This window comes from Procambarus clarkii, chromosome 41 (genome assembly GCF_040958095.1).
Source record: "Procambarus clarkii isolate CNS0578487 chromosome 41, FALCON_Pclarkii_2.0, whole genome shotgun sequence".
Taxonomy (NCBI): Eukaryota; Metazoa; Arthropoda; class Malacostraca; order Decapoda; family Cambaridae; genus Procambarus; species Procambarus clarkii.
In genome coordinates, this window is record NC_091190.1 from 3,910,704 (window position 1) to 3,936,343 (window position 25,640).

At 50.2% G+C, this 25,640-nt stretch overlaps 2 protein-coding genes across 2 annotated transcripts; one reads left to right on the top strand and one right to left on the bottom strand.

Moving 5' to 3' along the window:
* The first annotated feature begins 12,674 nt into the window (after positions 1-12,674).
* LOC138373057 (uncharacterized) lies at positions 12,675-13,535 on the top strand. The gene has a single exon (XM_069339077.1). The coding sequence runs from the start codon at positions 12,675-12,677 to the stop codon at positions 13,533-13,535; it is 861 nt and encodes a 286-aa protein (XP_069195178.1).
* Positions 13,536-13,999: 464 nt separating this feature from the next.
* On the bottom strand, positions 14,000-16,756 carry LOC138373058 (protein FAM186A-like). The gene has a single exon (XM_069339078.1). It carries the CDS (start codon positions 16,754-16,756, stop codon positions 14,000-14,002), a length of 2,757 nt encoding a protein of 918 aa, XP_069195179.1.
* Positions 16,757-25,640: the final 8,884 nt, after the last annotated feature.

Here is a 25,640-nt window from a genome sequence, read left to right on the forward strand (position 1 = left end):
AAACAATGACATATCCTGCCTGCACACTAGGCAGGTTAGCAAGTCTTCCTCAGAAGGTCTGAAGAACAAAACATACAAAATAAAATGATCACCAACATGAAAAAAATATATATATAATATTCCTACTCTAACATTTAAATCTAAGTAATTAAAAATAATAGGAAACATTACACATAAGAACACTTGTAGGCCAATCCATATACCGCACAAGACAATAATGCCAGGGTCAATCTCTATGCACCCTGCACACACTGATAGTAAGACTACCTCTTACTACAACAGAAACATTACTTAACATTACAACATTTTAATGAAAAAAAAGGCATGCAAATATAAAAAATCATGTACCCATACACTGGTACCAAACAGGAAACCTGGACACTCATCACCAGGACAGACTTAACACATAGATACATACATGAAACAAAATAAAATAGATACATACATGAAACAAAATAAATTTCAAGATAAAGTTTGTGCTAGAGACTGAAGTCATCTAGCTAAGAACACTGTCTAGGACCACTTTTTCTAGGCCTAGTTACTTTACATCCCCATAAATGTTACACTTTTAACCCGATTAGACAAAACTATTTGACACCGTTAATAATAGTAAATTTCTCTGAACCATCATTCGTAAATCTTGACACATCAATGTTCGTGTTGATATACGTGTTTTCTATCGTGCATCCGTTATACTCTAGCGTGGTGGCCTGTTGGAGACGTGATGTAGAAGACCTGATGGTGGAGGTCCCGATGTTGGAGACGTAATGTAGAAGACCTGATGTTGGTGACGATGTTGGAGACCCGATGTAGAAGACCTGATGTTGGTGACGATGTTGGAGACCCGATGTAGAAGACCTGATGTTGGTCCAACGTCTGCCCGTCGATGATGCCTGCATATACCCTGAGATCTTCTTGTAACAGCTCTGGGGTACGTCTGGTGACAGAGCGAGTCTACTGGTGACCGACTCCTCGTCAAGCTATCAAACTGCTCGAAGGTGGTGGTGTGAAGAGCAGCGGCAAGTGACAGCGGCCGGGGACTTGGCCGGTCACAGGTGAACGGTGTTAGGAGAGATGTATAGAGGCACATCTCACCTCCAGTTGCTTGAAGCTGACGGTCGATGATGAGTGACAGCAGCTACATGGCAGGAGTCGTGACAGCAGGGCCGAGAGTGTGACGTCGACGATGTAAGCAGGTGCAGGTGTTGAGGCGTGGGTGGCGTGGCGGCAGGCCAGGTGGATCCCGACTTCAGCTCCTGGGACCCATCACTGTACAGGCGTTGCTTGTGTCACATTCTACTGAGCCGGTACGCCTTATCGCGCATGTTCTAATGTGCCTGACCTTGGGCCGATGGTGCGAAACGTGCACCCTATTGGCGAGTCAAGCACACTCAGTAGGGAGGTGCCGTTGGAATGTGACCGCCTCGTTGCTCATCTTGGTGGAGTCAGTGATGTGGCATCCCCAAGGACGAGGGGGAACTGGTAGGTGACTGCTGCTGGCATACCCGCTTGTTGACCTCGTGCCTCCACTTCCGGTGTGCCTGCACGGTGTGTTGCAGCAGGTAGGTGGGTGCCTCTGATGATGAACTGCAAGACTGTGGGCCCACCATGGTACGTTGACATCTGGACAGCTGTGCTCTGCTGGCAGGAACTCTGGCCTGGACAACCTCGTGTGGTGGGAGGTGTCGGCTGGGTGAATGGTGTCATTATCACCGTCCCTGCTAACCGAGTGGTGGGGGTTACCGGGAGTGTTGGGAGGGGGGTGGGATGAAACGTAACCCCCTCTCCCCTGTACCTGAGGGGTGACCCTTCTGGCCTCAATGTTGGTTCACGAGTAGCTGGTACCGGGGACAGAGCGGTGTGGACGAGCAGACCTGGGGAAGGCAGGATAACAGGACTGGCGGAAGCAAGGACTCTCCCCTGGGCTTTGGTGACAGGGTACAGCCCAAGGGTAGGTAAGGCATGCTCTCTGAATACATTCCATGACAAAATCTCAAAACAATTGCCAGTTTAAAAACTCTGATAAAAAAAACAACTACTAAGGGACGAGACAGCTTACTGAAACTCTCCCTGCCTCGCCCGTGACCTCGTTAACATAGGATGACAAGGCAGACCCTGGGTACCAATGAGAGTTGACAGAAGGTCCTCCTCTCCATCCTGGACAAGCCCAGCTGGGTCAGTCAACTCAGAAGGGTCAGGAATGGGAATCGCTGAAGGCAGTTCCAGTTCCTCCCTGGCAACGTAACACTTTAATTTGTTGACATGAATAGTTGTGTCACTCTGGTCATCAAAGATTCCCCTGATCAGAAAATTAACTGGGCCAAGCTTCTTAATTTCTCTATATGGTCCACGCCATCTAGGGGCTAGCTTCCTACTTTGATTGGCAGGCGCCTTTTCATTTAACCTCATAACCAAGCTTCCCTCTCTAAGTGTCAACGGTTGAACCTTCTTATCATAATAGTGCGCATACTGGCTCCTCGCTGTCTTAAAAGCCTCAGCAGCAATGTAGGGGGGGTCACGGATCAGGGTGGGGTCAGAGAGTGAGTGGGGGGTCACGGATCAGGCCGTGGTCAGTGAGTAGGTGGAAGGGGGGGATCACGGATCAGGCTGGGGTCAGAGAGTAGGTGGTGGTCATGGATCAGGCAGAAGTCAGAGAGTAGGTGGGGGGTCACAGATTAGGCCGGGGACAGAGAGTAGATGGGGGTCATGGATCAGGCAGAAGTCAGAGAGTAGGTGGGGTGTCACAGATCAGGCCGGGGACAGAGAGTAGATGGGGGTCATGGATCAGGATGGGAACAGAGATTAGGTGGGGTTCACGGATCAGGCAGGGGTCAGAGAGTAATTAGGGGGTCACGGGTCAGGACTGGGTCAGAGAGTAGGTGGGGGTCACGGTTCAGGCTGTGGTCAGAGATCTGGTGGGGTTTATAGATCATGCCGGAATCAAAGAGTAGGTAGGGGGTCACGGATCAGGCTGGGGTCACAGTCTAGGTGGGGGTCACGGATAATGCCGGGGTCAGAGAGTAGGTGGGGGGTCAAGGATCAGGCTGGGGTCAGAGAGTAGGTGAGGTTCGCGGATCAGGCCGGGGTCAGAGAGTAGGGGGAGTCACGGATCAGGCTGGGGTCAGAGTGTGAGTGGGAGTCATTGATGAGGCCGGGGTCAGAAATTAGGTGGGGGTCAGAGACCAAATCGTGGTCAGAGAGTAGGTGAGGTTCGCGGATCATGCCGGGGTCAGAGAGTAGGGGGGTTCACGGATCAAGCTAGGGTCAGAGAGTAGGTTAGGGTCATGGATCAGGCTGGGGTTAGAGAGTAGGTGGGGGTCACGGATCAGGCTGGGGTCAGAGAGTAGGTGGGGGGTCACGGATTAGGCCGGGGTCAGAGTAGGTTTGGGTCCCGGATCAGGCAGGGGTCAGGGAGTAGTTAGGGGGTCACGGGTCAGGATGGGGTCAGAGAGTAGATGGGGGTCATGGCTCAAGCCGGGGTCAGAGAGTAAGTGGGGTTCAGAGATCAGGCTGGGGTCAGAGAGTAGGTTGGGGTCACGAATCAGGCCGGGGTCAGAGAGTAAGTGGGGTTCAGAGATCAGGCTGGAGACAGAGAGTAGGTGGGGGTCACGGATCAGGCCTGGGTCAGAGAGTAGGTGAGGGTCTCGGATCAGGCCGAGGTCAAAGAATAGGTGGGGGGTCACGGATCAGGCTGGGGCCAGAGAGTAGGTGGAAGGGGGGATCACGGATCCGGCTGGGGTCAGAGAGTAGGTGGGGGTTATGGATCAGGCCGGGGTCAGAGAGTAGATCGGGGTCAGGGATCTGGCCGGGGTCAGAGAGTAGGTGGGGGTCAAGGATCAGGCCGAGGTCAGAGAGTAGGTGGGGGTCACGGATCAGGCTTGGGACAGAGAGTCGGTGGGGGGTCATGGATCAGGCCGGAGTCAGAGGGTAGGTGGGGGTCACGGATCATACCGGATTCAGAGAGTAGGTGGGGGTCACGGAACAGGCCGGGGTCAGAGAGTAAGTTGGGGTCAATGATCAAGCTGGGGTCAGATTAGGTGGGGGGTCACGGATCAGGCTGGGTTCAGAGCGCCGGTGGGGGTCACGGATCAGGCTGGGGTCAGGGAGTAGGTGGAATGAGTCATGGAATAGGTCAGGGTCAGAGAGAAGGTGGGGTCACGGATCAGGCTGGAGTCAGAGAGTAGGTGGAAGGGTCACGCATAAGGCCGGGGTCAGAGAGTAAGTGGGGTTCAGAGATCAGGCTGGAGACAGAGAGTAGGTGGGGGTCACGGATCAGGCCTGGGTCAGAGAGTAGGTGAGGGTCTCGGATCAGGCCGAGGTCAAAGAATAGGTGGGGGGTCACGGATCTTGGTGGCCGGGGTCAGTGAGATAGCAGGGGTCAGGGAGATGGCAGGGGTCAGGGAGATGGCAGGGGTCAGGGAGATGGCAGGAGTCAGTGAGTAGGTGGGGTCACGGATCAGGCCGGGGTCAGAAAATAGTGGGGTTAACGGATGAGCCCGGGATGGGGGTCAAGTGGGGTTAACGGATGGGGGTCAAGGATCAGGCTGGGGTCAGTGAGTAGGTAAGGTTCGCGGATCATGCCGGGGTCAGAGAGTAGGGGGGTCACGGATCAGGCTGGGGTCAGAGTGTGAGTGGGGGTCATTGATGAGGCCGGGGTCAGAAATTATGTGGGGGCCAGAGACCAAATCGTGGTCATAGAGTAGGTGGGGGGTGGGGGTCACGGATCAGGCCGGGGTCAAAGAGTAGGTGGGGGTAACGGATCAGGCTGGGGTCAGAGAGTAGGTGGGGGGTCACGGATTAGGCCGGGGTCAGAGTAGGTTTGGGTCAAGGATCAGGCAGGGGTCAGGGAGTAATTAGGAGGTCACGGGTCAGGATGGGGTCAGAGAGTAGATGGGGGTCATGGCTCAGGCCGGGGTCAGAGAGTAGGTGGAGTTCAGAGATCAGGCTGGGGTCAGAGAGTAGGTGGGGGTCACGAATCAGGCCGGGGTCAGAGAGTAAGTGGGGTTCTGAGATCAGGCTGGAGACAGAGAGTAGGTGGGGGTCACGGATCAGGCTGGGGTCAGAGAGTAGGTGGAAGGGGGGATCACGGATCAGGCTGGGGTCAGAGAGTAGGTGGAAGGGGGGATCACGGATCAGGCTGGAGTCAGGGAGTAGGTGGGGGTCAAGGATCAGGCTTGGGACAGAGAGTTGGTGGGGGGGGGGGTCTTGGATCAGGCCGGAGTCAGAGGGTAGGTGGGGGTCACGGATCAGGACGGGGTCAGAGAGTTGGTGGGGGTCACGGATCAGGCTTGGGACAGAGAGTTGGTGGGGGGGGGGGTCTTGGATCAGGCCGGAGTCAGAGGGTAGGTGGGGGTCACGGATCAGGCCGGGGTCAGAGAGTAGGTGGGGGTCACGGAACAGGCCGGGGTCAGAGAGTAAGTTGGGGTCAATGATCAAGCTGGGGTCAGATTAGGTGGGGGTCACGGATCAGGCAGGGGTCAGAGAGAGTAGTAGGGATGGCAACGCACAGGGGATTTTTTTTTTGGGGGGGGGGAAATCCCCTGTGTGAGCCATGGTTTTCAGGTCCAAAATCCCGTGTGTGAGCCACGGTTTTCAGGTTCCAAAATCCCGCGTGTGAGCCAGGGTTTTGAGGTCCAATATCCCGCGTGTGAGCCAGGGTTTTCAGGTAAATTTTGTCAGTCACAGATTTTAGATGTTGTTAAAGTTCTTATGATGAAAATAATTTCCGAGACTTAGAAGTTTGTTAAAGTTCTTATGGGAGAAATTCAAATTCGTGTATATGAGCCAGGGTTTTTCAGGTAAATTTTGTCAGTCACATATTTTAGAAGTTGTTAAAGTTCTTATAATGAAAATAATGTCATACGAGTTTGTTAAAGTTCTTATGATGAAAATAATGTCATACGATAATGTCCCTCCCCCCCCCCCTTACTTCACAATCTGTGGCCCACCTGTGTTTACTTTTAGACCGTCAGCCAGACGCGGCCTTCAGGTTACCTCTTATCTTATCTTATCTTATCTTCTCCATAATATCTGGACCGTCCCTCTCCTTCATATTGTTCATTCATAGTTCCTTTTCATTAAACGATTCAGTTTTACATATATAAACAAAGTCAGGGACTAGCTCACATTCCCACCTTAGTTTTACTAATACATCTTCTTTAGTATCCAATCATTTTCTTCGAGATTTAAAACACAGCTATTTCAAACGTATTAAAATACAATAATTTTGTTATCGAGCTCCAGCTCCTATCCCCCGCCTTAGTCCCCTGTCGTATAATGAATACTAACAGTCCAATCCCTCTAAAATTTAAAAATAATCATATTTCAAACGTAGTTCAATACAGTAATTCAGTTACCGAGCTCCGGCTCTTGTCCTCCACCTTAGTTCCCTCGCACATCTTCGTCAACCTAATCAAATTCCCTGAAATTTTTACCCTCTGTATTTCAGACACAGTAAATAAGATCAAGTCAGTTACTGAGCTCCAGCTCTCATCCCCCGCCTTACTTCCCTCTCGTGTCTTCGATATTATCCTATCAAATTCCCTGAAATTTCTACCCTCTGTATTTCAGACGTAGTTTAGCAAATCCAAACAATTATCAAACTCTAGCTCTTGTCCCCCAGCTTAGTTCATTTGTACAAGATCGTTAGTAACAAATCAATTTTCCCCTTAAATTTTAAACAGTCATATTTCAGTCGTAGTAAATAAGATCAAAACAGTTAACGAGCTCCAGCTCTCGTCCCCACCTTAGTTCTCTCTCGTATCTTTGTAAATAACCCATCAATTTCCCTGAAATTTTTACCCTCTGTATTTCAGACATAGTAAATATGATGTAAACAATTATAAAACTCTAGCTCTTGTCCTCTGTCCAAGTTCACTCCTGTAAATTCATTACTATCAGTCCAAATCCCCCTGAGATTTAAACACCCAACTACATTTTCAGACATAGTAAATAAAACCCAGTTCAGTTATCAAGTTTCAACTCTTGTCCCCCCAGCTTAGTTCATTTTGTACAAGTTCTTTATTTTCCAACTAAATCACCCTGAGATTTAAGATCACCTTATTTTCTAACGTAGTAAAATTAATCTGTACATTAGCCAAGCTCCATTTCCTCTGTCTTAGATCATCGAACATAAATATATCCGATCAAGTCCCTCTCCAGCCTAACTCTTTATCAGAGTAGTCACAAAACCCCAACCTGTGTAATTATCTTTCATCCCCAACGTATCCAAACCTTCAATAATCATCATACTGTATTTGCATATTTTCTCTATATTCAGCTGTGTTCTTCACATTTTTTCCATGTTTTCTGTGTTCATTCCATGTTCTACAAATGTTCACAGCATGCTCAGTTCAAATTTTTTCTACCATTTTCCCAGCATGTTCACTATGTTCACTATGTTCTTTGTCATGTTTTCATGTACATCATATGTTCTCTGTATAACTTTTATACTCAATATTCATGTTCTCAATGTTCTTAGCTTGTTCTTCACATGTTCAGTGTTCATTCTTGTATTCCCTATGTTCCTTATCATGTCTTCATATTCTCTATAAGTTCATATTCCCTGCATGTTCACTCTATTCATCAACTTTTTTCTTACATGTTTTCTGTGTTCACCGTATGTTCACTGTGTTCATTCCCCCTACTTAACCTAAATTTTTTGTTCTTTGTTTCTTTAAACCAATTTGTTTCTTCCATTCACTAACTAGTTCTTTGTCAAATAATATTATACTGCAATACAGTTCCCTCAACAATTTTAGTCACCCAGTTTTTATTTGCAAAACTATGTCAAAGTAATTCTCGTTGTCAACTTAATAGTTCTACCAACCCTGTTCTTAAACAAATCTACACTTTATTCAGTTCCAAATTTACAAAGACAAACCTTTCTTTTAACTTCTTAACTAAACTTATTATCCAATCAACTAAAACATAGTCACTTTCGTCATTTCTCAACTAAACTTATTATCCAATCAACCAAAAAATAGTCAGGATTAATCTCATTCAACACCGTTCTTAACTAAAACAACCTTTCTCTTAGCTAAAAATAGTCAGGATTAATCTCATTCAACACCGTTCTTAACTAAAACAACCTTTCTCTTAGCTAAAAATTGTCAAAGGAATCTTTCCAATACTGTTCATAACTAACTTTATCCATCGTCAAGTAATTGAAAATATTCTCGTTCATCATTTCGTAACAGCCATTATGTTTTCGTCAAGTAAGAAAATATAGTCAAAGATATCTATCATCGTCGTTCTTAACTGACATTTATACTTTGTGGAGCACTAAAATAGTCACTGTCGTCATATTTTTTTCTTGTCTTTCCTCAACTAAAATAGTCAAATGTAACTTTTTCAACACTTTCGTAACTAAAATTATATGTCGCTAAGTAAGAAAAATTGTCAAATGTAACGTTTTCAGCACTTTCGTAAAAATTATATGTCGTTAAGTAAGAAAAATAGTCAAAGGTGCTCTCCGTAACACCAAAGTTACTCTTCGAGATAACAAAAGACACTCTCAAACACTCAAAAATTTACTCGCATCCTCAAAGTTATTCTTAGAGTCATCAAAAAGTTAATCTCATTCATCAAAATGCTATTCTCTAAGTAGCCTTTCGTTCATCAGAGAAACTTTCTAACACATCTTCGTTCATTAAAGTTAATCTCAGAGGCATAAAAGTTATTCTCAGAGTCATCAAAAAGTTAATCTCAGTCATCAAAATGCTATTCTCTAAGTAACCATTCGTTCATCAGAGAATCTTTCTAAGACATCTTCGTTCATTAAAGTTAATCTCAGAGGCATAAAAGTTATTCTCAGAGTCATCAAAAAGTTAATCTCAGTCATCAAAATGCTATTCTCTAAGTAACCTTTCGTTCATCAGAGAATCTTTCTAAGACATCTTCGTTCATTAAAGTTAATCTCAGAGGCATAAAAGTTATTCTCAGAGCTATCAAAATTATTCTCGAGGCCATCAAAAAGTATTTTCTCGTTCATCAAAGTTAATCTCAGAGTTAACAAAGGTAATCTCTAACTCACTTTCGTTCAACATATTAATTCTCTAAGTCCTCAAAGTTATTCTCTAAGACAACAAAGTTATTCTCTAAGACAACAAAGTCTTTCTCAGAGCTATCAAACTTGTTCTCAAAGTCATCAAAGTTATTCCAAGAGACGTCAAAGTTAATCTAAGACATCATCTTTTATCAAAGATATTCTCTCTAAGCCATCAATGTTCTTCTCTAAGACATAAAAGTTATTCTCTATGTCATCAAAAAGTTATTCTCTGAGCTAACAAAATACTACTCATGTTCTCAAAGACATTCTCAAAGTCATCAAAGTTATTCTAAGAGCTATCAAACTTGTTCTCAAAGTTATTCATTAAAGTTAATTTCTATGTTATAAAAGTTATTCTCAGAGACATCTAAAGTTAATCTTGCTCATCAAAGTTGTTCTCTAAGACATAAAAGTTATTCTCAGAGACATCTAAAGTTAATCTTGCTCATCAAAGTTGTTCTCTAAGACATAAAAGGTATTCTCAGAGTCATCAAAAGTTGTTCTCTAAGACATCAATGTTGCTATCTAAGACATCAAAGATGTTCTCTAAATCATAAAAGTTAATCTTCGTTCATTAGAGAAACTTTCCAATCCATATTCGTTGACCAAAGTTATTCTCAGAGTCATTAAAGTGATCTCTAATTCACCTTCGTTCTCCAAAAGTTGTTCTCTAAGACACTTTCGTTCATCAAAGAAACTCTCCTTCTTCCATCATGTTATTTTTTAAGACATCTTCAGTCATAAAATTTCTCTCCAAAATGTAACTAGTTCAGCTTTTCATACCAAACCTGCACTTCTGTTAAAACATATTTTCTTAGTCGCTTTACCCTAAAACTGTTCTCTGAACTACACTGTTCAAACCTACGTAACCTATCCTCTCCACCCAATGTTACTTAGTTAACGTAACGTTCCTAAACCTAACTTTACCTATCCTAACTTAACTTACCTTACCTTTACCTATCTTACCTAACTTAACCTGCATAACCTAACTTTACCTATCCTAACTTAACTTACCTTACCTTTACCTATCTTACCTAACTTAACCTGCATAACCTAACTTTACCATCCTAACATAACTTACCTTACCTTACCTATCTTACCTAACTTAACCTGTATAACCTAACTTTACCTATCCTAACATAACTTACCTTACCTTACCTATCTTACCTAACTTAACCTGTATAACCTAACTTTACCTATCCTAACATAACTTACCTTACCTTACCTATCTTACCTAACTTTACCTATCTTACCTAACTTAACCTAACTTTACCTATCCTAACATAACTTACCTTACCTTACCAATCTTACCTAACTTTACCTATCCTAACATAACTTACCTTACCTTACCTATCATACCTAACTTACCTAACCTAACTTACCTACATTACCTAACTTAAGCAGGTTAAGTTAGGTAATGTAGGTAAGTTAGGTTAAGCAGGATAAGTTAGGTAAGTTAAGTTAGGATAGGTAAAGTTAGGTTAAGCAGGTTAAGTTAGGTAAATGTAGGTAAGTAGGTAAAATTTAAGGGGAAAATTGATCTGTTACTAACGATCTTGTACAAATGAACTAAGCTGGGGGACAAGAGCTAGAGTTTGATAATTGTTTGGATTTACTAAACTACGTCTGAAATACAGAGGGTAGAAATTTCAGGGAATTTGATAGGATAATATCGAAGACACGAGAGGGAAGTAAGGCGGGGGATGAGAGCTGGAGCTCAGTAACTGACTTGATCTTATTTACTTTGTCTGAAATACAGAGGGTAAAAATTTCAGGGAATTTGATTAGGTTGACGAAGATGTGCGAGGGAACTAAGGTGGAGGACAAGAGCCGGAGCTCGGTAACAAAATTACTGTATTGATCTACGTTTGAAATATGATTATTTTTAAATTTTAGAGGGATTGGACTGTTAGTATTCATTATACGACAGGGGACTAAGGCGGGAGATAGGAGCTGGAGCTCGATAACAAAATTATTGTATTTTAATACGTTTGAAATAGCTGTGTTTTAAATCTCGAAGAAAATGATTGGATACTAAAGAAGATGTATAAGTAAAACTAAGGTGGGAACGTGAGCTAGTCCCTGACTTTGTTTATATCTGTAAAACTGAATCGTTTAATGAAAAGGAACTATGAATGAACAATATGAAGGAGAGGGACGGTCCAGATATTATGGAGAAGATAAGATAAGATAAGATAAGAGGTAACCTGAAGGCCGCGTCTGGCTGACGGTCTAAAAGTAAACACAGGTGGGCCACAGATTGTGAGGTAAGGGGGGGAGGGACATTATCGTATGACATTATTTTCATCATAAGAACTTTAACAAACTCATATGACATTATTTTCATTATAAGAACTTTAACAACTTCTAAAATATGTGACTGACAAAATTTACCTGAAAAACCCTGGCTCATATACACGAATTTGAATTTCTCCCATAAGAACTTTAACAAACTTCTAAGTCTCGGAAATTATTTTCATCATAAGAACTTTAACAACATCTAAAATCTGTGACTGACAAAATTTACCTGAAAACCCTGGCTCACACGCGGGATATTGGACCTCAAAACCCTGGCTCACACTCGGGATTTTGGAACCTGAAAACCGTGGCTCACACACGGGATTTTGGACCTGAAAACCATGGCTCACACAGGGGATTTTCCCCCCCCCCAAAAAAATCCCCTGTGCGTTGCCATCCCTACTACTAGAGAGAAGGTGGGGTCACGGATCAGGCTGGGGTCAGAGAGTAGGTGGAAGGGTCACGCATAAGGCCAGGGTCAGCGACTTGGTGGCCGGGGTCAGTGAGATAGCAGGGGTCAAGGAGATGGCAGGGGTCAGGGAGATGGCAGGGGTCAGGGAGATGGCAGGGGTCAGTGAGTAGGTAGGGTCACGGATCAGGCCGGGGTCAGAAAATAGTGAGGTTAACGGATGAGCCCGTGGTCAGAGCATAGGTGAGGGTCACGGATGAGGCCAGGGGTCAGAGAGTACTTGGGGGTCACGGATCAGGCCGGGATTAGAGAGTAGGTGGGGGTCACGGATCAAGCCGGGGTCAGAGAGTAGGTGGGGGTCACGGATCACGCCGGGGGTCAGAGAGAAGGTGGGAGCCAAAGATAAAGCGGGGGTCATAGAGTAGGTGGGGGTCACGGATCAGGCTGGCGTCAGAGAGTAGGTGGTGGTCACGGATCAGGCCGGGGTCATAGTAGGTGGGGTCACGGATTAGGCTGGGGTCAGAGAGTAGGTGGGGGTCAAGGTTCAGGCCGCGGTCAGGGAGTAGGTGGGGGTCACGGATCAGGCTGGTGTCAGAGAGTAGGTGGGGGTCACGGTCAGGCCGAGGTCACAGAGTAGGTGAGGACACGGATCACGCCGGGGTCAAAGGGTGGCGGACATGGATCAGACCGGGGTCAGAGAGTAGGTAGGGGTCACGGATCAGGATTGGGTCAGAGAGTCGGTGGGGGTCACAGATCAGGCTGGGATCAGAGAGCAGGTGGGGGTCACAGATCAGGTCGGGGTCAGAGAAAAGGTTGCGGATCCTTTGGATCAGATCAGGCTGATGACCTGATCAGGCTGATCAGGCTGATCAGACGGATCAGGCTGGTGACAGAAACTTATTGGTCGGGGTCAGTGAGATGGCAGGGGTCAGGGAGATGGCAGGGGTCAGGGAGATGGCAGGGGTCAGGGAGATGGCAGGGGTCAGGGAGATGGCAGGGGTCAGGGAGATGGCAGGGGTCAGGGATTTGTCTGGGGTCAGGGAGATGGCAGGGGTCAGGGAGATAGTAGGGGTAAGGGAGATGTCAGGGGTCAGGGAGATGGCAGGGGACAGGGAGATGGCAGGGGTCAGGGAGATGGCAGGGGTCAGAGAGATGGCAGGGGACAGGGAGATGGCAGGGGTCAGGGTGATGACAGGGATCATGGTGATGGCATGGGTCAGGGAGATGGCAGGGGTCAGGGAGATGGCAGGGGTCAGTAAGATGGCAGGGGTCAGGGAGATGGCAGGGGTCAGGGAGATGGCAGGGGTCAGGGAGATGGCAGGGGTCAGGAAGATGACAGGGGGTCAGAGAGATGGCAGGGGTCAGGAAGACGGAAGGGGTCAGGGAGATGGCAGGGGTCAGGGAGATGGCAGGGGTCTGGAAGATGGCAGGGGTCAGGAAAATGGCAGGGATCAGGGAGATGGAAGGGGTCAGGGAGATGGCAAGGCTCATGGTGATGGCAGGGGTCAGGCAGATGGCAGGGGTCAGGGAGATGGCAGGGGTCATGGTGAGGGCAGGTGTCAGGGAGATGGCAGGGGTCTGGAAGATGGCAGGGGTCAGGAAGATGGTAAGGGTCAGGGAGATGGCAGGGGTCTGGAAGATGGTAGGGGTCCGGGATATGACAGGGGTCAGGGAGATAGCAGGGGTCAGGAAGATGGCAGGGGTCAGAGAGATAGAAGGGGTCAGGAAGATGGTAGGGGTCAGGAAGATGGCAGGGGTCAGGAAGATGGCAGGGGTTAGGGAGATGGCAGGGGTCAGGTAGATGGCATGGGTCAGGGAGATGGCAGGGGTCAGGAAGATGGCAGGGGTCAGGGAGATGGCAGGGGTCAGGGAGATTGCAAGGGTCAGGGAGATGGCAGGGGTCTGGAAGATGGCAGAGGTCAGGGAGATGGCAGGGATCAGGCAGATGGCAGGGGTCAGGAAAATGGCAGGGATCAGGGAGATGGAAGGGGTCAGGGAGATGGCAAGGCTCATGGTGATGGGAGGGGTCAGGCAGATGGCAGGGGTCAGGGAGATGGCAGGGGTCATGGTGAGGGCAGGGCTCAGGGAGATGGCAGGAGTCTGGAAGATGGCAGGGGTCAGGAAGATGGCCGGGGTCAGGAAGATGGCTGGGGTCAGGAAGATGGTAGGGGTCAGGGATATGACAGGGGTCAGGGAGATGGCAGGGGTCTGGAAGAGGGTAGGGGTCAGGGATATGACAGGTGTCAGGGAGATGGCAGGGTCAGGAAGATGGCAGGGATCAGGGAGATGGAAGGGATCAGGAAGATGGTTGGGGTCAGGAAGATGGCAGGGGTCAGGAAGATGGCAGGGGTCAGGGTGATGGCAGGGGTCAGGGAGATGGCAGGGGTCAGGGAGATGGCAGGGGTCAGGGAGATGGCAAGGGACAGGAAGATGGCAGGGGTCATAGTGATGGCAAGGGTCAGGAAGATGGCAGGGGTCAGGAAGATGGCAGGGGTCAGGGTGATGGCAGGGGTCAGGGAGATGGCAGGGGTCAGGGAGATGGCAGGGGTCAGGGAGATGGCAAGGGGCAGGAAGATGGCAGGGGTCATAGTGATGGCAAGGGTCAGGAAGATGGCAGGGGTCATGGTGATGGTAGGGGTCAGGAAGATGGCAGGGGTCAGGGAGATGGCAGGGGTCAGGGAGATGTCAGGGGTCAGGGAGATGGCAGGGGTCAGGGAGATTGCAGGGGTCTGGAAGATGGCAGGGGTCAGAGAGATGGCAGGGGTCAGGGAGATGGCAGGGGTCAGGGAGATGGCAGGGGTCAGGGAGATCGCATGGGTCAGGGATTTGTCTGGGGTCAGGGAGATGGCAGGGGTGAGGGAGATGGCAGGGGTCATGGTTGTATCAGGGGTCAGGGCGATGTCAAGGGTAAGGGAGATGTCAGGGGTCAGGGAGATGGCAGGGGTCAGGGAGATGGCAGGGGTCAGGGAGATTGCAGGGGTCAGGGAGATGGCAGGGGTCAGGGAGATGGCAGGGGTCAGGGAGATGGCAGGGGTCAGGGAGATGGCAGGGGTCAGGGAGATGGTAGGGGTAAGGGAGATGGTAGGGGTAAGGGATATGTCAGGGGTCAGGGAGATGGCAGAGGACAGGGAGATGGCAGGGGTCAGGGAGATGGCAGGGGTTAGGGAGATGGCAGGGGACAGGGAGATGGCAGGGGTCAGGGTGATGGCAGGGATCATGGTGATGACAGGGGTCAGGGAGATGGTAGGGGTCAGGGAGATGGCAAGGGTCAGTAAGATGGCAGGAGTCAAGGAGATGTCAGGGGTCAGGGAGATGGCAGGGGTCAGGGAGATTGCAGGGGTCTGGAAGATGACAGGGGTCAAAGAGATGGCACGGGTCAGGAAGACGGAAGGGGTCAGGGAGATGGCAGGGGTCAGGGAGATGGCAGGGGTCTGGAAGATGGCAGAGGTCAGGGAGATGGCAGGGTTCAGGCAGATGGCAGGGGTCAGGAAAATGGCAGGGATCAGGGAGATGGAAGGGGTCAGGGAGATGGCAGGAGTCAGGGAGATGGCAGGGGTCATGGTGAGGGCAGGGGTCAGGGAGATGGCCGGGGTCTGGAAGATGGCAGGGGACAGGAAGATGGCAGGGGTCAGGAAGATGGCTGGGGTCAGGAAGATGGTAGGGGTCAGAGATATGACAGGGGTCAGGGAGATGGCAGGGGTCAGGAAGATGGTAGGGGTCAGGGAGATGGCTGGGGTCAGGAAGATGGCAGGGGTCAGGGAGATGGCAGGGGTCAGGGAGATGGCATGGGTCAGGGACCTGGCAGGGGTCATGAAGATGGCAGGGGTCAGGGAGATGGCAGGGGTCAGGGAGATTGCAAGGGTCAGGGAGATGGCAGGGGTCAGGCAGATGGCAGGGTTCAGAAAGATGGCAGGTGTCAGGCAGATGGCAGGGGTCAGGTAGATGGCAGGGGTCAAGTAGATTGCAGAGGTAAAGGAGATGGCAGGGGTCAGGGAGATGGCAGGGGTCAGGGAGATGGCAGGGGTCAGGCAGATGGCAGGGTTCAGAAAGATGGCAGTGGTCAGGAAGATGGCAGGGATCATGGTGATGGCAGGGGTCAGGGAGATGGCAGGGGTCAGGGAGATGGCAGTGGTCAGGAAGATGGCAGGGGTCAGGGAGATGTCAGGGGTCAGGGAGATGGCAGGGGTCAGGGAGTTGGCAGGGGTCTGGGAGATGGCAGGGATCATGGTGATGGCAGGGGTCAGGGAGATGGCAGGGGTCAGGGAGATGGCAGTGGTCAGGTAGATGGCAGGGGTCAGGGAGGTGGCAGGGGTCAGGGAGATGGCAGGGGTCAGGAAGATGACAGGGGTCAGAGAGATGGCAGGGGTCAGGAAGACGGAAGGGGTCAGGGAGATGGCAGGGGTCAGGGAGATGGCAGGGGTCTGGAAGATGGCAGAGGTCAGGGATATGGCAGGGGTCAGGCAGATGGCAGGGGTCAGGAAAATGGCAGGGGTCAGGAAAATGGCCGGGATCAGGGAGATGAAAGGGGTCAGGGAGATGGCAAGGCTCATGGTGATGGCAGGGGTCAGGCAGATGGCAGGGGTCATGGTGAGGGCAGGGCTCAGGGAGATGGCAGGGGTCTGGAAGATGGCAGGGGTCAGGAAGATGGCAGGGGTCAGGAAGATGGCTGGGGTCAGGAAGATGGTAGGGGTCAGGGATATGACAGGGGTCAGGGAGATGGCAGGGGTCTGGAAGATGGTAGGGGTCAGGGATATGACAGATGTCAGGGAGATGGCAGGGGTCAGGAAGATGGCAGGGATCAGGGAGATAGAAGGTGTCAGGAAGATGGTAGGGGTCAGGAAGATGGCAGGGGTCAGGAAGATGGCAGGGGTCAGGGAGATGGCAGGGGTCAGGGAGATGGCAGGGGTCAGGGAGATGGCAGGGGTCAGGGAGATGGCAGGGGTCAGGAAGATGGCAGGGGTCATAGTGATGGCAAGGGTCAGGAAGATGGCAGGGGTCATTGTGATGGTAGGGGTCAGGGAGATGTCAGGGGTCAGGGAGATGGCAGGGGTCGTTGAGATTGCAGGTGTCTGGAAGATGGCAGGGGTCAGGGAGATGGCAGGGGTCAGGGAGATGGCATGGGTCAGGGAGATGGCAGGGGTCAGGGAGATGGCAGGGGTCAGGGAGATGGCAGGGGTCAGGAAGATGGCAGGGGTCATAGTGATGGCAGGGGTCAGGGAGATGGCAGGGGTCAGGGAGATGGCAGGGGTCAGGAAGATGGCAGGGGTCAGGGAGGTGGCAGGGGTCAGGGAGATGGCTGGGGTCAGCAAGATGACAGGGGTCAGAGAGATGGCAGGGGTCAGGAAGACAGAAGGGGTCACGGAGATGGCAGGGGTCAGGGAGGTGGCAGGGGTCTGGAAGATGGCAGAGGTCAGGGAGATGGCAGGGGTCAGGCAGATGGCAGGGGTCAGGAAAATGGCAGGGATCAGGGAGATGGAAGGGGTCAGGGAGATGGCAAGGCTCATGGTGATGGCAGGGGTCAGGCAGATGGCAGGGGTCAGGGAGATGGCAGGGGTCATGGTGAGGGCAGGGCTCAGGGAGATGGCAGGGGTCTGGAAGATGGCAGGGGTCAGGAAGATGGCTGGGGTCAGGAAGATGGTAGGGGTCAGGGATATGACAGGGGTCAGGGAGATGGCAGGGGTTTGGAAGATGGTAGTGGTCAGGGATATGACAGAGGTCAGGGAGATGGCAGGGGTCAGGAAGATGGCAGGGATCAGGGAGATGGAAGGGGTCAGGAAGATGGTAGGGGTCAGGAAGATGGCAGGGGTCAGGAAGATGGCAGGGGTCAGGGAGATGGCAGGGGTCAGGGAGATAGCAGGGGTCAGGGAGATGGCAGGGGTCAGGGAGATGGCAGGGGTCAGGAAGATGGCAGGGGTCATAGTGATGGCAAGGGTCAGGAAGATGGCAGGGGTCATTGTGATGGTAGGGGTCAGGGAGACGGGAAGGGTCAGGTAGATGGCAGGGGTCAGGAAGATGGCAGGGGTCAGGGAGATGGCAGGGGTCAGGGAGATGTCAGGGGTCAGGGAGATGGCAGGGGTCAGGGAGATTGCAGGTTTCTGGAAGATGGCAGGGGTCATGAGATGGCAGGGGTCAGGGAGATGGCAAGGGTCAGGAAGATGGCAGGGGTCAGGGAGATGGCATGGGTCAGGGATTTGTCTGGGGTCAGGGAGATGGCAGGGGTCAGGGAGATGGCAGGGGTCATGGTTGTGTCAGGGGTCAGGGCGATGTCAAGGGTAAGGGAGATGTCAGGGGTCAGGGAGATGGCAGGGGTCACGGAGATGGCAGGGGTCACGGAGATTGCTGGGGTCAGGGAGATGGCAGGGGTCAGGGAGATGACAGGGGTCAGGGAGATGGCAGGGGTCAGGAAGATGGCAGGGGTCATAGTGATGGCAAGGGTCAGGAAGATGGCAGGGGTCATTGTGATGGTAGGGGTCAGGGAGATGTCAGGGGTCAGGGAGATGGCAGGGGTCGTGGAGATTGCAGGTGTCTGGAAGATGGCAGGGGTCAGGGAGATGGCAGGGGTCAGGCAGATGACAGGGGTCAGGAAGATGGCAGGGGTCTGGAAGATGGCAGGGGTCAGGAAGATGGCAGAGGGTAGGAAGATGGCAGAGATCAGAGAGATGGCAGGGGTCAGGAAGATGGCAGGGATCAGGAAGATGGCAGGGATCAGGAAGATGGCAGGGGTCAGAGGTGTGGGCGGGAGGGAAAGTGTGCTCACCTAGTTGTGCACGTGTTGGTGGGTGGGGGGGAGCAGGGAGCAGGCCTTCATTGGGGGGTTATGGGCAAAAAGGCGGTGTGAGACAGAGCAGGATAAGGTGGGGTGAGGAGGGGTGAGGAAGGGTGAGGGGGGCTAAAGGGGGTGAGGGGGTAAGTGGGGGTGAGGGGGTAAGTGGGGTGAGGGGGAGATGGCGGTGAGGGGGTGAGGGGGCTGTATGGCAAAGAATGGGTTGGGTTCAACGGCGTTTGTTGGAAGGGGGGCTTTTATAGCTCCGGTCATCCTCAGGTAATGGTTGCTTGGTGGAAGGTGTGGCTGGGGAAGAGGTGTGGCGGGGAATGAGGGTGTGGCCAGGGTATAGGTGTGGCTGGGTTAAGGGGTGTGGCTGGGGAAGAAGGTGTTGCTAGGGGATGGGTTTGGTTAGGGAATCGGGTGTGGCAGGGGATAAGGTGTTGCTGGGGAGGGGTGTGGCTAGGAAAGGGGTTTGTGGGTCTGGGATGGGTGTAGCAGGGGGCTGAGTGTGGTTGGGGGAGGATTGTGACTAGGAGTAGGATGTGGCTGTGGAAGGGGGTGTGGCTGGGGAAGGGGCGTGGCTGGGAAAGGGGTGTGGCTGAGGAATGGGTGGGACTGGGGATTGGTGTGGCTGGGTATGGGTGTGGCTGGGGAAAGGGTGTAGCTAGGGATGGGTGTAGCTGGGGGTTAGGGTGTGGCTGAGGAGGGGTTGTCTGGGAAATGGGGTGTAGTTGGGAAGTGGCTAGGAAAGGGTTTGGGCTTGGGAATGGTTGTGGCTGGGGGAGGGGCGTGGCTGGGGGAGGAGTGTGGTTGTGGGAGGGTTGTGGCTGGGGGAGGGGTGTGGCTGGGGGAGGAGTGTGGTTGTGGGAGGGTTGTGGCTGGGGGAGGGGTGTGGCTGGGGCATGAGTTTGGCTTTGGAAGGGGTGGAGCTGGGGGTGTGGGTGTTCCATGGGGAGGGGTGTGGCTGGGGGAAGGCTGTGGCTGGGGGAGGGGTGTGGCTGGGGGAGGGGTGTGGCTCGGGGAGGGGTGTGGCTGGGGGAGGGGTGGCTGGGGAAGGGGTGTGGCTGGGGGAGGGGTGTGGCTGTGGGAGGGGTGTGGCTGGGGGAAGGGGTGTGGCTAGGGGTTGGAATAAGTGGGTGGTAGTGTGGTCAAGGTCCTGCCAGTCACTGCCTGGAGGCTTTGTCCTCGCTCTTACTAAATCTCTGGTATTTACGTTCCTGTTCTTCCTGCTTTGTCTTGAACTGTTCTACGTAAATACTGTAGTAATGTTTTATGTAATGTTCTATGTAAACATTGTATTTTCTGACCTGGGTAAATGCTCCAAAATATATATATTCAACTGTGTTTACATTGTAAACTCTCCCCAAACAGGTAGACTCATAGTACCCTCGTTGTATAGTCCAGTCGGGTATGGTAACACAACCTAGGTTATCGCTCACTCACCATTCAAACATTTCATCGTCTCTTCCAGCACCAGTCTTTCAAACTGTATTCTCTCGTGTTTTAAAGGTATGCAATGCACGGTAAGTCACTGTATTACAGTTGTCCATGTCTTCTGTAGTTCCTTGTCATCGTTTCTCTCGTCTCTCTCTGCTTCATTGTCTCCTGGTTTATTGTGCCCCCTGCTTTCTCCTCATAGTTACTAATTGCCTCATTGTACCCTTTATTTGCACATATTTGAGTTGCCTTGTAATTGTTCCTCCAGCTGGTGTAGTCTGGCCTCCCCCATCCCTCCCCAGCCTGCTCGCCACCCCAGTGCAGTCTGGCCTCCCCATCCCTCCCCAGCCTGGTCGCCACCCCGGTGCAGTCTGGCCTCCCCATCCCTCCCCAGCCTGGTCGCCACCCCGGTGCAGTCTGGCCTCCCCATCCCTCCCCAGCCTGATCGCCACCTCGGTGCAGTCTGGCCTCCCCATCCCTTCCCAGCCTGGTCGCCATCCTGGTGCAGTCTGGCCTCCCCAGCCTGGTCGCCACCCCGGTGCAGTCTGGCCTCCCCATCCCTCCCCAGCCTGGTCGCCACCCCAGTGCAGTCTGGCCTCCCCATCCCTCCCCAGCCTGGTTGCCACCCAGGTGATTAATGCTGCCTTTGCCACGGTGGCTAGGATTATGTCCCCCCTCTCCCCTCCCCCCCTCCCACGGCTATTCTCTTATCTTGAGGTTATCTTGAGTTGATATCAGGGCCTTTTAGTATCCCACGGCCCGATCCTCGGCCAGGCCTCCACCCCTAGGAAGCAGCCCGTGACAGCTGACTAGCTCCCATGTGCCAATTTACTACTAGGTAACTGGAGCATCAGGGTGTAAGAAACTCTGCCCATCGATTCTCACCGGCGTCCGGAATCGAACCCGGGTCCACAGGATCACGTGTAAAGAATGCTGTACGCTCGGCCGGCCGGCCGGCTATGACTGATTCTTAGTTATTCTTCTCTCCAATCTTTCAATTTCCGCCTCCCACTCTCTTTCCATCTTCCTAATTTCCGCTTTATAATATCCCTCTATCTCCTGCTTCTGTTTGTCATCTCATATTCCCATATTCCCATATTGTGTCCAAGTACTTTTTCTGTTCCAAAATGATCTCCTCAATCCAAAGTTAACGCCACTCTTCCCACAAAGTTAACCCTACTCTTCCCACAAAGTTTACCCCACTCTTCCCACAAAGTTCACCCCTCTCTTCCCACAAAGTTTACCCCACTCTTCCACAAAGTTTACCCCTCTCTTCCCACAAAGTTCACCACTCTCTTCCCACAAAGTTCACCCCTCTCTTCCCACAAAGTTTACCCCACTCTTCCACAAAGTTTACCCCTCTCTTCCCACAAAGTTCACCACTCTCTTCCCACAAAGTTTACCCCTCTCTTCCCACAAAGTTTTCCCCTCTCTTCCCACAAAGTTTACCCCACTCTTCCCACAAAGTTTACCCCTCTCTTCCCACAAAGTTCACCCCTCTCTTCCCACAAAGTTTACCCCACTCTTCCACAAAGTTTACCCCTCTCTTCCCACAAAGTTCACCACTCTCTTCCCACAAAGTTTACCCCTCTCTTCCCACAAAGTTTACCCCTCTCTTCCCACAAAGTTTACCCCACTTTTCCCACAAAGTTAAACCCACACTTCCCACAAAGTTAACCCCACTCTTCCCACAAAGTTTACCCCTATCTTCCCCCAAAGTTAACCCTACTCTTCCCACAAAGTTTACCCCACTCTTCCCACAAAGTTTACCCCTCTCTTCTCTCAAAGTTTACCCCTCTCTTCCCACAAATTTTACCCCTCTCTTCCCAAAAATTTTACCCCTCTCTTCCCACAAAGTTAACCAACTCTTCCCACAAAGTTTACCCCGCTCTTCCCACAAAGTTTACCCCTCTCTTCCCACAAATTTTACCCCTCTCTTCCCACAAAGTTTACCCCACTCTTCCTACAAAGTCAACTCCTCTCTTCCTACAAATTTTACCCCTCTCTTCCCACAAAGTTTACCCCACTCTTCCCACAAAGTTTACCCCTCTCTTCCCACAAAGTTCACCCCTCTCTTCCAACAAAGTTTACCCCACTCTTCCCACAAAGTTTACCCCTCTCTTCCCACAAAGTTCACCCCTCTCTTCCAACAAAGTTTACCCCTCTCTTCCCACAAAGTTTACCCCTCTCTTCCCACAAAGTTTACCCCACTCTTCCCACAAAGTTAAACCCACACTTCCCACAAAAATAACCCCACTCTTCCCACAAAGTTTACCCCTCTCTTCCCCCAAAGTTAACCCTACTCTTCCCACAAAGTTTACCCCACTCTTCCTACAAAGTTAACTCCTCTCTTCCTACAAATTTACACCTCTCTTCCCACAAAGTTTACCCCACTCTTCCCACAAAGTTTACCCCTCTCTTCCCACAAAGTTTACCCCACTCTTCCCACAAAGTTTACCCCTCTCTTCCCACAACGTTCACCCATCACTTCCCACAAAGTTTACCCCTCTCTTCCCACAAAGTTTACCCCTCTCTTCCCACAAAGTTTACCCCACTCTTCCCACAAAGTTAAACCCACACTTCCCACAAACTTAACCCCACTCTTCCCACAAAGTTTACCCCTCTCTTCCCCCAAAGTTAACCCTACTCTTCCCACAAAGTTTACCCCACTCTTCCCACAAAGTTTACCCCTCTCTTCTCTCAAAGTTTACCCCTCTCTTCCCACAAATTTTACCCCTCTCTTCCCACAAATTTTACCCCTCTCTTCCCACAAAGTTAACCTACTCTTCCCACAAAGTTTACCCCGCTCTTCCCACAAAGTTTACCCCTCTCTTCCCACAAATTGTACTCCTCTCTTCCCACAAAATTTACCCCACTCTTCCTACAAAGTTAACTCCTCTCTTCCTACAAATTTTACCCCTCTCTTCCCACAAAGTTTACCCCACTCTTCCCACAAAGTTTACCCCTCTCTTCCCACAAAGTTCACCCCTCTCTTCCCACAAAGTTTACCTAACTCTTCCCACAAAGTTTACCCCTCTCTTCCCACAAAGTTCACCCCTCTCTTCCAACAAAGTTTACCCCTCTCTTCCCACAAAGTTTACCCCTCTCTTCCCACAAAGTTTACCCCACTCTTCCCACAAAGTTAAACCCACACTTCCCACAAAGTTAACCCCACTCTTCCCACAAAGTTTACCCCTCTCTTCCCCCAAACTTAACCCTACTCTTCCCACAAAGTTTACCCCACTCTTCCTACAAAGTTAGCTCCTCTCTTCCTACAAATTTTACCCCTCTCTTCCCACAAAGTTTACCCCACTCTTCCCACAAAGTTTACCCCTCTCTTCCCACAAAGTTTACCCCACTCGTCCCACAAAGTTTACCCCTCTCTTCCCACAAAGTTCACCCATCTCTTCCCACAAAGTTTACCCCTCTCTTCTCACAAAGTTTACCCCTCTCTTCCCACAAAGTTTACCCCACTCTTCCCACAAAGTTAAACCCACACTTCCCACAGAGTTAACCCCACTCTTCCCACAAAGTTTACCCCTCTCTTCCCCCAAAGTTAACCCTACTCTTCCCACAAAGTTTACCCCACTCTTCCCACAAAGTTTACCCCACTCTTCCCACAAAGTTTACCCCTCTCTTCTCTCAAAGTTTACCCCTCTCTTCCCACAAATTTTACCCCTCTCTTCTCACAAATTTTGCCCCTCTCTTCCCACAAAGTTTACCACACTCTTCCCACAAAGTTTACCCCTCTCTTCCCACAAATTTTACCCCTCTCTTCCCACAAAGTTTACCCCAGTCTTCCTACAAAGTTAACTCCTCTCTTCCTACAAATTTTACCCCTCTCTTCCCCCAAAGTTTACCCCACCCTTCCCACAAAGTTAACTCCTCTCTTCCCACAAAGTTTACCCCACTCTTCCTACAAAGTTAACTCCTCTCTTCCTACAAATTTTACCCCTCTCTTCCCACAAAGTTTACCCCACCCTTCCCACAAAGTTAGCTCCTCTCGTCCCACGAAGTTAACCCTACTCTTCCCACAACGTTTACCCCACTCTTCCCACAAAGTTTACCCCTCTCTTCCCACAAAGTTCACCCCTCTCTTCCCACAAAGTTCACCCCTCTCTTCCCACAAAGTTTACCCCTCTTCCCACAAAGTTTACCCCTCTTCCCACAAAGTTTACCCCACTCTTCCCACAAAGTTAAACCAACACTTCCCACAAAGTTTACCCCTATCTTCCCACAAAGTTTACCCCTCTCTTCCCACAAAGTTAAACCCACACTTCCCACAAAGTTTACCCCTCTCTTCCCACAAACTTTACCCCTCTCTTCTCTCAAAGTTTACCCCTCTCTACCCACAAAGTTTACCCCTCTCTACCCACAAAGTTTATCCCTTTCTTCTCACAAAGTTTACCCCTCTCTTCCCACAAAGTTAACCCTCACTCTTCCCACAAAATTTACCCCTCTCTTCCGACAAAGTTTACACCTCTCTCACCACAAAGTTTATCCTTCTCTTCCCACAAAGTTTACCTCTCTCTTCCCACAAAGTTTACCCCTCTCTTCCCACAAAGATTACCTCTCTCTTCCCACAAAGTTTACTTCTCTTTTCCTACAAAGTTTACCCCTCTCTTCCCACAAAGATTACATCTCTCTTCCCACAAAGTTTACCACCTCTTTTCCCACAAAGTTTACCCCCTCTTCAAACAAAGTTTACCCCTAACTTCTCTCAAAGTTTACCCCTAACTTCTCTCAAAGTTTACCCCTCTCTTCCCACAAAGTTTACCCCTCTCTTCCCTCAAAGTTTACCCCTCTCTTCACACAAAGTTTACCCATCTCTTCCCATAAAGATTACCTCTCTCTTCCCAGAAAGTTTACTTCTCTCTTCCCAAAGTTTACCCCTCTCTTACCACAAAGTTTACCCTTCTCTTCCCTCAAAGTTTACCCCTCTCTTCCCACAAACTTTACCCCTCTCTTCCCTCAAAGTTTACCCCTCTCTTCCCACAAGTTTACCCCTCTCTTCCCACAAACTTTGCCCCCCTCTTGTCAAAAAGTTTTCCTCTCACTTCCCAAAAAACTTACCCGTCTCTTCCCACAACGTTTACCCCTCTCTTCCAACAAAGTTTACCTCTCTCCACTAAGTTTACCCCTCTCTTCACACAAACTTTACCCCTCTCGTCCCACAAACTTTACCTCTCTCTTCCGACAAAGTTTACCCCTCTCCTCCCACAAAGTTCATCCCACCCTTCCCACATAGTTTACCCCACTTTTCCCACAAGGTTTACCCATCTCTTCCCACAACGTTTATCCCTCTCTTCCCACAAAGTTTACCACTCTCTTCCCACAAAGTTTACCCGTATCTTCCCACAAAGTTTGCACTCTCTTCCCACAAAGTATACCCCTCTCTTCCCCAAGGTTTACCCTTCTCTTCACACAAAGTTTACACTACTCTTCCCACAACGTTTAACTCTCTCTTCCCACAAAGTTTACCCCACTATCCACAAAGTTTACATCTATATCTTCCCACAAAGTTTACCCCTCTCTTCCCACAAAGTTTACCCCACTCTTCCCACAAAGTTTACCCCACTCTTCCCACAAAGTTTACCCCTCTCTTCTCTCAAAGTTTACCCCTCTCTTCCCACAAATTTTACCCCTCTCTTCCCACAAATTTTACCCCTCTCTTCCCACAA

Bases quoted from the DNA above. Each gene is read 5' to 3' on its own strand.
- LOC138373058 (XM_069339078.1), bottom strand. From the start codon at position 16,756: ATGACCCCTGCCATCTTCCTGACCCTTGCCATCACTATGACCCCTGCC.
- LOC138373057 (XM_069339077.1), top strand. From the start codon at position 12,675: ATGGCAGGGGTCAGGGAGATGGCAGGGGTCAGGGAGATGGCAGGGGTC.